General features: G+C 40.0%; 1 protein-coding gene across 1 annotated transcript in view; it reads left to right on the top strand.

The window, feature by feature from the left end:
- Window positions 1-7822: 7822 nt before the first annotated feature.
- Window positions 7823-13546, top strand: part of LOC135511378 (syntaxin-binding protein 4-like) — an 87549-nt gene continuing 81825 nt past the window's right edge. The window contains 3 exon segments of the mRNA XM_064932911.1: window positions 7823-7941; window positions 8116-8189; window positions 10622-10717. Of these exon segments, the coding sequence (XP_064788983.1) occupies window positions 7823-7941; window positions 8116-8189; window positions 10622-10717 (289 nt within the window).

Genomic DNA, 13546 nt, shown 5'->3' with positions numbered 1-13546 from the left:
GATCTGATTCACGCAGTCTCCTCTAAACAGTTGATGTTGAGATATGTCTCTTACTTGAACTGTGAGGTGCAATCTGAGGTGTAGTTAATTTGGCGATTTCTGACGCTGGTAACTCTAATGAATTTATCCTCTGCAGCAGGGGTATCTCTGGGTTTTCCTTTCCTGTGGCGCTCCTCATGAGAACCAGTTTCATCATAGAAAGGTTTTAAGACACCATCAAGCGCTAAGGCAGGCGTTCCGCCGGAACCCCTCGACAACATTCCACTGAAAAGGCAGCGAGCGAAATTCAAAAATATTTTTTTGAAATATGTAACTTTTACACATTAATAACAGGTCCAATACAGCAAATGAAAGATAAACATATTGTTAATCGACACATCGTGTCCGATTTAAAAAATACAGCGAAAGCACAACATATGATTATGTTAGGTCCTAGCCAAGTAAAAAAAAACACACAGCCATTTTTCCAGCCAAAGATAGGAGTCACAAAAAGCAGAAATATAGATAAAATTAATTACTAACCTTTGCTGATCTTCATCAGATGACACTCATAGGACATCATGTTACACAATACATGTATGTTTTGTTCAATAATCTGCATATTTATATCCAAAAATCACAGTTTACATTGGCGTGTTAGGTGCAGTAATGTTTTGATTCCAAAACATCCAGTGATTTTGCAGAAATACTCATAATAAACATTGATAAAAGATACAACTGTTATTCACAGAATTAAAGATAGACTTCTCCTTAATGCAACCGCTGTGTCAGATTTCAAAAAAACTTTACGGAAAAAGCATGATCTGAGAACGGCGCTCAGAGCCCAATCCAGTCGGAGAAATATCCGCCATTTTGGATTCAACAGAAGTTAGAAATACACCATAAATATTCACTTACCTTTTGATGATCTTCATCAGAAGGCACTCCCAGGAATCCCAGTTCGACAATCAATTACTGATTTTGTTCCATAAAGTCCATCATTGATGTCCAAATAGCTTCTTGTTGTTAGCGTGTTCAGCCCAGTAATCCATCTTCATGAGGCGCAGGCACTTCGTCCAGACAAAAACACGAAAAGTTCCATTACAGTCCTTTAGAAACATGTCAAACGATGTATGGCATTATTCTTTGGATGTTTTTAACATAAAACATCAATAATGTTCCAACCGGAGAATTCCTATGTCTGAAGAAAAGCACTGGAACGAGAGCTAACTCTCTCGTGACCGCGGGTCATGAGACCAAGGCACTATGCCAGACCACTGACTCAAACAGGTCTCATGAGCCCCTCATTCAAGTTTCTAAAGACGGTTGCCATTAAGTGGAAGCCGTAGGAAGTGCAACATTATACATATCCCACTGTGTATTCGGTAGGCCAAGCTTTGAAAAACTACAAACCTCAGATGTCCCACTTCCTGGTTGGATTTTTCTCAGGTTTTCGCCTGCCATATGAGTTCTGTTATACTCACAGACATCATTCAAACAGTTCTAGAAACTTCAGAGTGTTTTCTATCCAATACTATTAATACTATGCATATATTAGCATCTGGGACAGAGTAGGAGGCAGTTCACTCTGGGCCCGCTATTCATCCAAAAGTGAAAATGCTGCCCCCTATCCCAAAAGAGTTAAAGTAATGATGGACTTTTGTTTCTCTTCGCTTATTTGAGCTGTTCTTGCCATAATATGGACTTGGTCTTTTACCAAATAGGGTTATCTTCTGTATACCAACCCTACCTTGTCACAACACAACTGATTGGCTAAAATGCATTAAGAAGGAAATAAATAAACTTTTAACAAGGCACACCTGTTAAATGTAATGCATTCCAGGTGACTACCTCATGAAGCTGGTTGAGAGAATGCCAAGAGTATGCAAAGCTGCCATCAAGACAAAGGGTGGCTACTTTGAATAATCTCAATTATAAAATATATTTTCATTTGTTTAACACTTTTTTGGTTACTACATGATTCCATATGTGTTATTTCATAGTTTTGATGTGTTCACTATTATTCTAGAATGTAGAAAATAGTAAAAATAAAGAAAAACCCTGGAATGAGTAGGTGTGTCCAAACCTTTTATTGGTACTTTATATATATTATTATTATTTTGGTTGGAAAATTGTCCGCGGGCCTACAAAAGGGGGAGGGCCACCAGTTGCCCAAACCAGTAGCCTTTAGCAGCTAGAGCCCTGTGACCGGTGCTGGCCTATCCTGTATTACCATATTACTGTTGCAGCAGGAGGAAGAACGGAGCTGTTTCGTCGCTACTCTGCCAATAACACACTATAATGACTCACTCGCTGTTTATTGATAAAGGGTTCTATATGTGGTAATGTAGGCTATAGGGTGTTTTAATAATAGTATTTTGTAGGTTTCATGAACAATAGCTGTTTAGATATCTTGCTATGAGACTTTGAAGGACAGTAACTGTCCGTCTTGGTCATTGTCTATTGGTCAGTGTAATCTCCTGGGCTAAATTTAGAAATGTCGGCTTTTGTTGTGAAGGGGAAGGGGAAGAGCAGAAGAGGGAGGAGAGGACAAGATGGGAGGGGAAAGGGGGAGGGGGCTGGAGGAGACCACAGAAATGACAGGAGAGGAAAGGATAGATATGTAGGGGTGGAGAGAAGGAGAGAAGAGGAGAAAAGGAGAGAGGAGGGAAGACAGGAGAGGAAAATAAAAGACAGGAAAAGGAGGTGGTATTGATGAAATTAAATGAGAGGAGGGGAAGGGAAGGGAATCAATAGGAATTGAAAGACGAGGAAAGTCAGAAAACCAGGTCAGCTTTTCCTAAATCTGGAATGTCGAACCCTTTTCCACTGCTACTTACATGGTCAGTTCAATACAGTCCTGAGCAGGGCCAACATATGCCGTAGAAATACGGAAAAAGTTGGTTTCTTGTCATCCAAGTAAAGCACAAATGAGTGAAAGGTCAGCAAATATATACGTTTGGTTCAGATTTGGTCCGGTCTGGACTTGATTTCAACGTCCACAGACAAATATAGACATAGACAAACATAGACGTCTATAATTGGTTCAGATTTGGTCCGGACCGGATCAGATTTGAACCAATCATAGACATCTATGTTTCACAACAGCACAATACAGTACAGTAGGGCACAGCATATTACAGTTCAGTACACAGTACAGTAAAGACAAGTACAGTACAGTACAATACAGTAGAGTACAGTAAAGTATAGTGTACTGTACCCTACTTTACTCTAATGTATTCTGCTCTACTGAACTAAACTGTACTATACTCTACTGAATTAAACTATACTGTACTGTACTGAATTAAACTGTACTCTACTCAATTACACTCTACTGTACTGTACTCTACTGAATTAAACTCTACTGTCCTGTACCATGCCATACTGTACTGTGATGTTCCAACTTGTGAAACAGCCTAAACGTCTATGATTCATTCAGATTTGGATTTCGGTCCATTTGGATATGTGTTTAATATGAATGTGTGAATAATACCCAGCATGCTTTGCATGTGTTTGTTTGTATATTTATATTTTTGTCATTCAGCAGACGCTCTTATCCAGAGTGACTTACTTACAATCAGTGCATTCCACTAAGGTAGATAAACAACAACATATCACTTTCATAGCAAGGAGAACATCTGTAACCATTACTGAGAACGTTATTGTAGTCAATAAAATAAAATAACTGATTATGGACTCTTGGAAACAGCAGAAAAGGCACACCAAAGGGGCTGCAGTGTAGAGAGTTGAGAGTGGCATGTTCCTTGGCATGCACATTATTGAGAACCTGAAATGGTCCCTCTATACTGACACTGTGGTGAAGAAATGTGTCTTGGCACCTCATGAATTTCTACAGATCCACCACTGAGAGCATTTTGTGACACTATATCACTGCCTGGTACGGCAACTGTACCGCCCACAACCACAGGGCTCTCTAGAGGGTGGCGCGCTCAGCCCAACACATTACTGGGGTCACACTGCCTGCCCACCAGTACAACTACAGAATCAAGGACCTCAGCCACCCGAGCCACAGCCTGTTCACCCTGCTACCATCTAGCAGGTGGAGACAGTACAGGTGCATCAAAGCTGGGACCGAGAGAATGAGAAACAGGCTATCAGACTGTTAAATAGCCATCATTAGCCAGCTTCTGTCTGGTACCCTGCCCTGCACCTTAGACACTGCTGCCCTAAGTACATAGTTATTGAACACTGGTCACTTTAATAATGTTTACATAATGTTTGTTGTTCTGAAATAGTTTCTGTAGTGAGATACAGATACGATTACCATTCATGCCATATTATTCCATTGACATTTTATTTGATCTCAGAGAGTTTCATCAAATTGATTACTCACTTTATACGTACATCAAATCAAATGTTGTCACATACAACAGGTGTAGTAGACCTTACTCGAAATGCTTACTTACAAGCCCTTAACCAACAATGCAGTTTTAAGAAAAATAGTAGTTAAGAATTATTGAGTAAATAAACTAAAGTAAAAAATAAAAGAGCAACAATAAAATAACAATTACAAGGCTATATACAAGGGGTACCGGTACCGAGTCAATGTGTGGTGGTACAGGCTAGTAAAGTGACTATGGATATACAGCATAATAAACAGTGAGTAGCAGAGCTCCAAATAAAAAAAATGCAAATAGTCCGGGTAGCCATTTGATTAACTTGTTGAGGATCTGAGGACCCATGCCAAATCTTTGATTAATTGTTCAGCAGTCTTATGGCTTGGGGGTAGAAGCTGTTAAGGAGCCTTTTCGACCTAGACTTGGCGCTCCGGTTTCAGCTTGCTGTGCGGTAGCAGAGAGAACAGTCTATAACTTAGGTGACTGGAGTCATTGACAATTTTTTGGACCTTCCTCTGACACCGCCTAGTATAAAGGTTCTGGATGGCAGGAAGCTTGGCCCCAGTAATGTACTGGGCTGTATGCACTACCCTCTGTAGTGCCTTAACGTCGGATGTCGAGCAGTTGCCATACCAAGCGGTGATGCAACTGGTCAGGATGCTCTCGATGGTGCGGCTGTAGAACATATTGAGAATCTGGGGAAGCATGCCAAATCTTTTCAGTCTCCCGAGGGGGAAAAGGCGTTGTCGTGCCCTCTTTCCTGACTTTCTTGGTGTGTTTGAACCATGATAGTTTGTTGGTGGTGTGGAAGACAAAGAACTTGAAACTCTCAACCCACTCCACTACAGCCCCATCAATGTGAATGAAAAAGCAACCAGACCTGCATCCTCTGTATTCTACATCTTTTCTTCATGCGAATGACAGGGATTTGGGCCTGGTCTAGTATCTGGAGTAAATGCTTTGTGTCTGACTCGTTAAAGAACAAATCGTTGTCCAGTTCTAGGTGAGTAATCACTGTTGTCACAGCAGATTTCCTCCTCTTCCTCTGAAGAGGTGAAACAAGGATCGGACCAATATGCAGCATGATAAGTGTCCATGGTATTTAATATGAAAACTTAACATGAACACAAATCCAAACCAACAAAGTGAACTGGCAACGAAACAGTCCCGTGTGACACTGACACAGGAAACATTCACCCACCAAATACCCAAAGAACATGGCTGCCTAAATATGGTTCCCAATCAGAGACAATGATAAGCACCTGCCTCTAATTGAGAACCAATCTAGGCAACCATAGACTTACATAAACACCTAGAAAGGAAACAGCCCCATAAACATACAAAACCCAGAGACAAGATAAAACACATACATCACCCATGTCACACCCTGACCTAACCAAAACAACAAGGAAAACAAAGAACACCAAGGTCAGGGTGTGACAGCTGTTTTGATATCCAGAAGCTCTTTTCGGTCATAAGAGACGGTGGCAGAAAAATTATGTACAAAATAAGTTCCAAACAACCACACAAAATAGCACAATTGGTTAGGAGCCCGTAAAACGGCAGCCATCTCCTCCGGCGCCATTCCCAATACATGCTGTATTCTTGACATAGCTCATCCTATGTAACTACTGCTGTACATACATTTTTCCTACTTACACTACCATTCAAAAGTTTGGAGTCACTTAGAAATGCCCTTGTTTCTGAAAGAAAAGCAAACTTTTTGTCCATAAAAATAACATCAAATTGATCAGAAATACAGTGCAGACATTGTTAATGTTGTAAATGACTATTGTAGCTGGAAATATCTGATTTTTAATGGGATATCTACATAGGCGTACAGAGGCCCATTATCAGCAACCATCACTCGTGTGTTCCAATGGCACATTGTGTTATGTAATCCAAGTTTATAATTTTAAAAGGTTAATTGATCATTAGAAATGATGTATTATTTTAGCACCGCTGAAAACTGTTGTTTTGATTAAAGAAGCAATAAAACTGGCCTTCTTTAGACAGGTGTGTGACTTTCCAAATCATGTCCAATCAATTGAATTTACCACAGGTGGACTCCAATAAAGTTGTAGAAACATCTCAAGGATGATCAATGGAAACAGGATGCGCCTGAGCTCAATTTCGAGTCTCATAGCAAACGGTTTGAATAATTACGTAAATAATGTTTTCCTGTTTTTTTTTTATTCTAAAAACCTGTCATTATGGGCTATTGTGTGTAGATTGATGAGGATATTTTTTTTTACTTAATCCATTTTTGAATAAGGTGGTAACGTAAAAAAATGTGTAAAAAGTCAAGGGCTCTGAATGCTTTCCAAAATGCTCTGTATGTGCAGTTGAAATTTGGTCATAGAATCAATGACCGAAAAATCGTATTTTCAACGTCTGTAAATGATGTATTTTCAACATCTGGAAAATACGTATTTTTGACGTCCGTAAAATATGTATTTTCACTTTTCATTAAGCACCTAAAATGCACCTTATTTCAAAGTCCGGAAAATGCTTATTTTCAACGCCCAGAAAATATATATTTTTGATGTCTGGAAAATACATATTTTCACTGTTCATTTAGCACCTAAAGTGCACCTGATGTCAACGTCTGTGTGTACACTATGTTTGAAACAATTGTATTGACTGTAGTCATCCATTGCCCTAGTTTGAGCCCAAAGCCTTTGTCCTCTGCTTCTTCCTGTGTGTGTCTGTCCAGAGGATTACCTCGCCTGCCTGTCCTGTCCTGTCCTCCCAGGTCTGCAGATTGGCAGCAGCGTTTTCCAATACCTAATGCACCCGTTTAGACTGTAATTACTTTTTCATAATTTAAAAGATCTAGAAGCTCTTTGCTGCTGTAACCTATTTACTCCTATTGGTGACACAGCTTGCATACTGTTTACAGTATAAGGCCAGGAATATTTCCTGTTGACGGATTCAGAAAAAAGCTCCTGTACCTTACTATATGAAATAATTAGGGCGAGGAAAACTTTTCCTGATCACATGAGCTGTCCTGGAAAAACTTCTGACCTTGTACAATTTACCAGCATAATGGCATTAATTCTCAACAACAAATCTTCTTTTCAGATTGGGCTAAGTCCTTGGTTATTACTGTCATATGGTGCATTTTAATGCCGAGAATGGCTCATAGGGAGATTGGTCTGGACAGCCTGAGCTGATGTGATTCTGCCAGTCAAATTCCCTATGAAGAGATGAGACAGTGTGTTTTTGTTTTCCCCTGATGCTAAAACCCTGTCAGTCTGTGTCTGGCTGCTGCTTCTGACCCCACATACACTCCCAACGCACACCCGCCTCACACACTCTCACCTTAAACTCACCACACACACTTGCAGCCACTCTGGACACCCACACACACTCGCCAGACACTTTGGTGGCTCCGCAGACCGCACACTTCCTACGCACACTCTTGCGGCAGCTCCTGACACATCTCATTCCAGCTTGTCTCTAAAGCCAATCCACAGCTGGTTATGGAACTAATTGGTGTTGCTCTCGGAACCTATTCTAACGAAATTCTTTGGACTATGATTCAATTACACCTCGAGACCGAAGACGAAAGCTCATTCAACGAACTCTGTGACTGTGAGAGGTCGCCACTTTTTCTCTCTTGCTTTATCTCTTCCCTTAACTCTTCCATTCTCTCCTTCTATCTGTCATAAGTATTCTTCTTTCTCAGTCGACGAGGAAGGGAAGGGCTTAATATTTATTTTTCAAATGGTAAACGTTGGGACGACGTGACAGAGGAGGTGTTTGTGTGTTCCAGGACTATCATGGGACCTCACGGCATCAACCGGGCCATTGAGAGATTGGAGTTCTGTGACTGCAAGAAAGGACTGGGTCAGTATAGAACTTCACCTCGTATGTGATGTGCATTATGAATACATGTAGCTACAGTGAGTGTATACATGTATAATGTTTTATCAGTCTATAACTGGGGCCCAGAGGTTTCCCTGGTCAGGTTGTGAAGGAAAAACTCTTGGCCCTAGCAATGAATGTTTATTATAGCAAGTTTAAGAGCGACATTTCCCCCCGCAAAAACTAGCTAACATACAGCAACTTTCTAAATAATGGTAGCTCCGATATTGTACCTCGAAATTGCCCTAAATGTACTATCTGCTAGTTAGATAGAAGACCCCATAGATTTTATCTACTGGTGGTTCATATACACTACCAGTCAAAAGTTTTAGAACACCTACTCATTCAAGGGTTTTTCTTTATTTTTACTATTTTCTACATTGTAGAATAATAGTGAAGACATCAAAACTATGAAATAACACATATGGAATCATGTAGTAACCCAAAGATTGTTAAATGAATAAAAATCTATTTGAGATTCTTCAAATAGCTACTCTTTGGCTTGATGACAGTTTTGCACACTCTTGGCATTCTCTCAACCAGCTTCACCTGGAATGCTTTTCCAACAGTCTTGAAGGAGTTCAAGACTGGGGCGGCAGGGTAGGGTAGCCTAGTGGGTAGCCTAGTGAGTAGCCTAGTGAGTGGACTGGTGAGTGGACAGGTGAGTGGACTGGTGAGTGGACTGGTGAGTGGACTAGTGAGTGGACTAGTGAGTGGACTAGTGAGTGGACTAGTGAGTGGACTAGTGACCGGAAGGCTGCAAGTTCAAACCCCCGAGCTGACAAGGTACAAATCTGTCGTTCTGCCCCTGAACAGGCAGTTAACCCACTGTTCCTAGGCTGTCATTGAAAATAAGAATTTGTTCTAAACTGACTTTCCTGGTTAAATAAAGGTAACATTTTAAAAACACACAAAAAACATGCTGAGCACTTGTTGGCTGCTTTTCCTTCACTCTGCGGTATGACTCATCTCAAACCATGTCCATTGGGTTGAGGTCAGGGGATTGTGGAGGCTAGGTTGGATGCAGCACTCCATCACTCTCCTTCTTGGTAAAATAGCCCTTACACAGCCTGGAGGTGTGTTGGGTCATTGTCCTGTTGAAAAACAAAGAGTCCCACTAATCCCAAACCAGATGGGATGGTGTATCGCTGCAGAATGCTGTGGTTGCCATGCTGTTTAATGTGGGCCTTGAATTCTAAATAAATCATGACAGTGTCACCAGAAAAGCACACACACACCATAACACCTTCTCCTTCATGCTTTATGGTGTGAAATACACATGCGGTTGATCATCCGTTCACCCACACCACGTCTCACAAAGACACGGAGGTTGGAACCAGAAATCTCCAATTTGGACTCCAGACCAAAGGACAAATTTCCACCGGTCTAATGCCCATTGCTTGTGTTTCTTGGCCCAAGCAAGTCTCTTCTTATTAATGGTGTCCTTTAGTAGTGGTTTCTTTGCAGCAATTCCATGAAGGCCTGATTCGCACAGTCTCCTCTGAACAGTTGATGTTGAGATGTGTCTGTTATTTTTGCTGCAATTCCGGGGGCTGGTTACTCTAATGAACGTATCCTCTGCAGCAGAGGTAACCCTAGGTCTTCCATTCCTGGGGCAGTCCTCATGACAGCCAGTTTCAACATAGCACTTCATTGTTTTTGCAACTGCACTTGAAGAAACTTTCAAAGTTCTTAAAATGTTCCTTATTGACTGACCTTCACATCTTAAAGTAATGATGGACTGTCATTTCTCTTTGCTTATATTTGAGTGGTTCTTGCCATAATAGGGACTTGGTCTTTTACCAAATAGGGCTATCTTCTGTATACCACCTTTATTTAACTAGGCAAGTCAGTTAATAAGAACAAATTCTTATTTTCAATGACGGCCTAGGAACAGTGTGTTAACTGCCTGTTCAGGAGCAGAATGACAGATTTGTACCTTGTCAGCTTGGGGGTTTTGAACTTGCAACCTTTTGGTTACTAGTCCAACACTCTAACCACTAGGCTACCCTACCACCCTCAACTTGCCACAACACAACTGATTGGCTCAAACACATTAAGAAGGAAAGAAATTCCACAAATTAACTCTTAAGAAGGCACACCTGTTCATTAAAATGCATTCCTGATGACTACCTCATGAAGCTGGTTGAGAGAATGCCAAGAGTGTGCAAAGCTGTCATCAAGGGAAAGGGTGCCTATTTGAAGAATCTCAAATATAAAATATATTTTGATTTGTTTAACACCTTTTGGTTACTAGATTGTTCCATGTGTTATTTCATAGTTTTGATGTCTTCACTATTATTCTACAATGTAGAAAATAGTAACAATAAAGAAAAACCATTGAATGAGTAGGTGTTCTAAAACTTCTGTAGTATAAAGTTTAACCTTACTTCTGTCCCTTGTTTCTCATCCAGGGTTGAAAATAATAGGTGGCTACAGAGATCAAACACGGGAAGAGTTTGGGATCTTCATCAAGCGGGTGTTACCGGGAGGTCTGGCTGCTCAGGATGGTACGTTAATGTCTGGTTGTTGTTGTTTTTTGTTTTGTATCATTTACTACTATGTTGATAATAGGGCTGTCAAAGATAAAGCATTATTTACAGTTAACTTTTGACATGTTTAATGCTGTAATTTTTTTTAAAGCTGTTAATGGCATCTCCATTTCTTCACCCAAGTCTGTTTACTCATGGACCCTTTTAAGCACAGCACACACACACGCTCTACTGTGCTCACCGAGGTGTAATATTAACTGGGTCCAAGGTATGGACCATCTATATCCAGGTTGCATCCAGTTTATACAGACAAACATTTTAATTTAGCACTCAGTGCGCACAGCGTGAGCAGCAACATCATCCCAAAAAATGACAGACATTGGATGAATATAACATTTTAATATCTTCGAGTGATGGAATTTTTTTTTACCTCAGTGACAATTATTTGAATAATTCAATGGATGTTTTGTGCACAAAAGTGAGGTCTAAAGTGTCTTATTAAGGAATTTTCTGACTTCTGACTTCTCTATGTGGCCGTCTATGGAAATTGTCTTTCTCGGCCGGGTGTCAGTTAAACTGCAGTACCGAAGCAAAACTGTAGGAGTAGTCTAAACCGTGCTTCTAGACCAGAACACTTGGCTGTGCTGTGTGCTCTTAGTCTTGGCAGATAACAGCTCCTGGAGAGCTGCCACTATGCGTGCAGCTTTTGAACAATTTCAAAGGAAAACTTAAAGAAAGTTCAATCAACACATTCCCAGGTATTTCTTTGAATAACAGCAAAAACATAATTTACACAGAAGTAGCTAACTAGTTATGCTAATGTTAGCTAGGTAGCTAACCAAACAAGAATGTTTACAATGCCATGGCTTCTTGATTTAACTAATTTCCCACAAATATTTTAATCAGAACAGGACATCCATTCCATTTAGCTACTGCTTTTGTTGTAGTTCTCAGGTCAAAACATTTAAAGTAACTATCCAGTGTTTCCACATTTCTATGAAATACCAAAGGAAATAAAAAATTAGAGTGATAGTTTTCCCTCCAATTTTGTATTTACTAAGTATGTTAAAATCTGCTTTTCTGTGTTGGAATGGTGTGGCTGTATCCCAACAACAGAATGATGTGGGCATATACCGGTCATAAAAAATATTAACGCAAATAAAACACTGGCCAGCTCATCCTCCTCAGGAAGATGACATTGTTAAGGTTTTCTTCCGGTGAAGGAGAGGCGGACCAAAATGCAGCGTGGTTATTTTGATACATGTTTAATAAAATATAAACACAAACAATAACCGTGAAAACCTAAAAAGCCTATTCTAGTACAAACTAACACAGAGATAGGAACAATCACCCACAAAACACTCAAACAATATGGCTGCCTAAATATGGTTCCCAATCAGAGACAACGATAAACACCTGCCTCTGATTGAGAACCACTCCAGGCAACCATAGACTTTTCTAGACAACCCCACTAACCACAATCCCATTACCTATAAAAAAAAAACCTAGACAAAACACACCACATAAATAACCCATGTCACACCCTGGCCTGACCAAAATAATAAAGAAAACACAAGATACTAAGACCAGGGCGTGACAGACATCATGAAACAGTCTGTTTGAGACCTGGGGCGGCAGGGTAGCCTAGTGGTTAGAGCATTGGACTAGTAACCGGAAGGTTGCAGGCAGTAAACCCACTGTTCCTAGGCTGTCATTGAAAATAAGAATTTGTTCTTAACTGACTTGCCTAGTTAAATAAAGGTAAAATAAAAAAAAGTTTGAGGTGGAGTTTTTTCTCCAATGTATGATTTGGCCACAAAAACGAGTGTAGGATGAGTCAACAGCATTATTTGGGTATGAGTTAACAGAATATGCACTTTTAAAAGTGTGATTTTCCCTGGACAATTACTTTAAGCAAATGATCCCAATTCTTGTAGTAGCAGCTTGTGACCTAGCTTAGGCTATATTTAATAGCTGTATTATATTACACCTGCCGAATAGTGCAGCTAAACTCTGTGTTCCTATGCGTCCCTATTGAGCAGTGAATGGGATATCAACCACATTCCCTTTTCTATGGCTTCACTAATGTGTCTAGTGTTACAATAGATAGTTTCAGGCTTTTATTTTGAAAAATGAGCCTGAACGACAACATTATGTCAGTGGTCAGCTGAAGGCTCTCAGAGTGATTTGTGCATAATAGACAAATGCGACCATTGTTTCTCTCTATCCTACTAAGAAGCCACCTGTCCCGGTTGATATATTATTGAATAGATATTTGAAAAACACCTTGAGGATTGATTATAAAAAACATTTGCCATGTTTCTGTCGATTATTATGGATCTAATTTGGAATATTTTTCGGCGTTGTCGTGACCGCAGTTTCCGGTGGATTTCTCAACCAAACGTGAAGTACAAACGGAGGTATTTCGGCTATAAAAATAATCTTATGGGACAAAATGAACATTTGCTGTCTAACTGAGAGTCTTGTGAGTGAAAATATCCAAAGCTCATCAAAGGTAAACGATTTAATTTGATTTGCTTTTCTGATTTTCGTGACCAAGCTGCCTGCTGCTAGCTAGGCATAATGCTATGCTAGGCTATCAATTAACTTACACAAATGCTTGTCTTGCTTTGGCTGTAAAGAGGAGGAGATCTGCATGAAGGAATGGGCCAAAATACCAGCAACAGTGTGTGAAAACCTTGTGAAGACTTACAGAAAACGTTTGACCTCTGTCATTGCCAACAAAGGGTATATAACAAAGTATTGAGAAACTTTTGTTGTTGACCAAATACTTATTTTCCACCATAATTTGCAAATAAATTCATTAAAAATCCTACAATATGATTT

This window comes from Oncorhynchus masou, chromosome 24, assembly GCF_036934945.1.
Source record: "Oncorhynchus masou masou isolate Uvic2021 chromosome 24, UVic_Omas_1.1, whole genome shotgun sequence".
NCBI lineage: Eukaryota > Metazoa > Chordata > Actinopteri > Salmoniformes > Salmonidae > Oncorhynchus > Oncorhynchus masou.
Note: the sequence above shows the minus strand (reverse complement) of the source record. Positions and strands in the feature narration are given on the sequence as shown.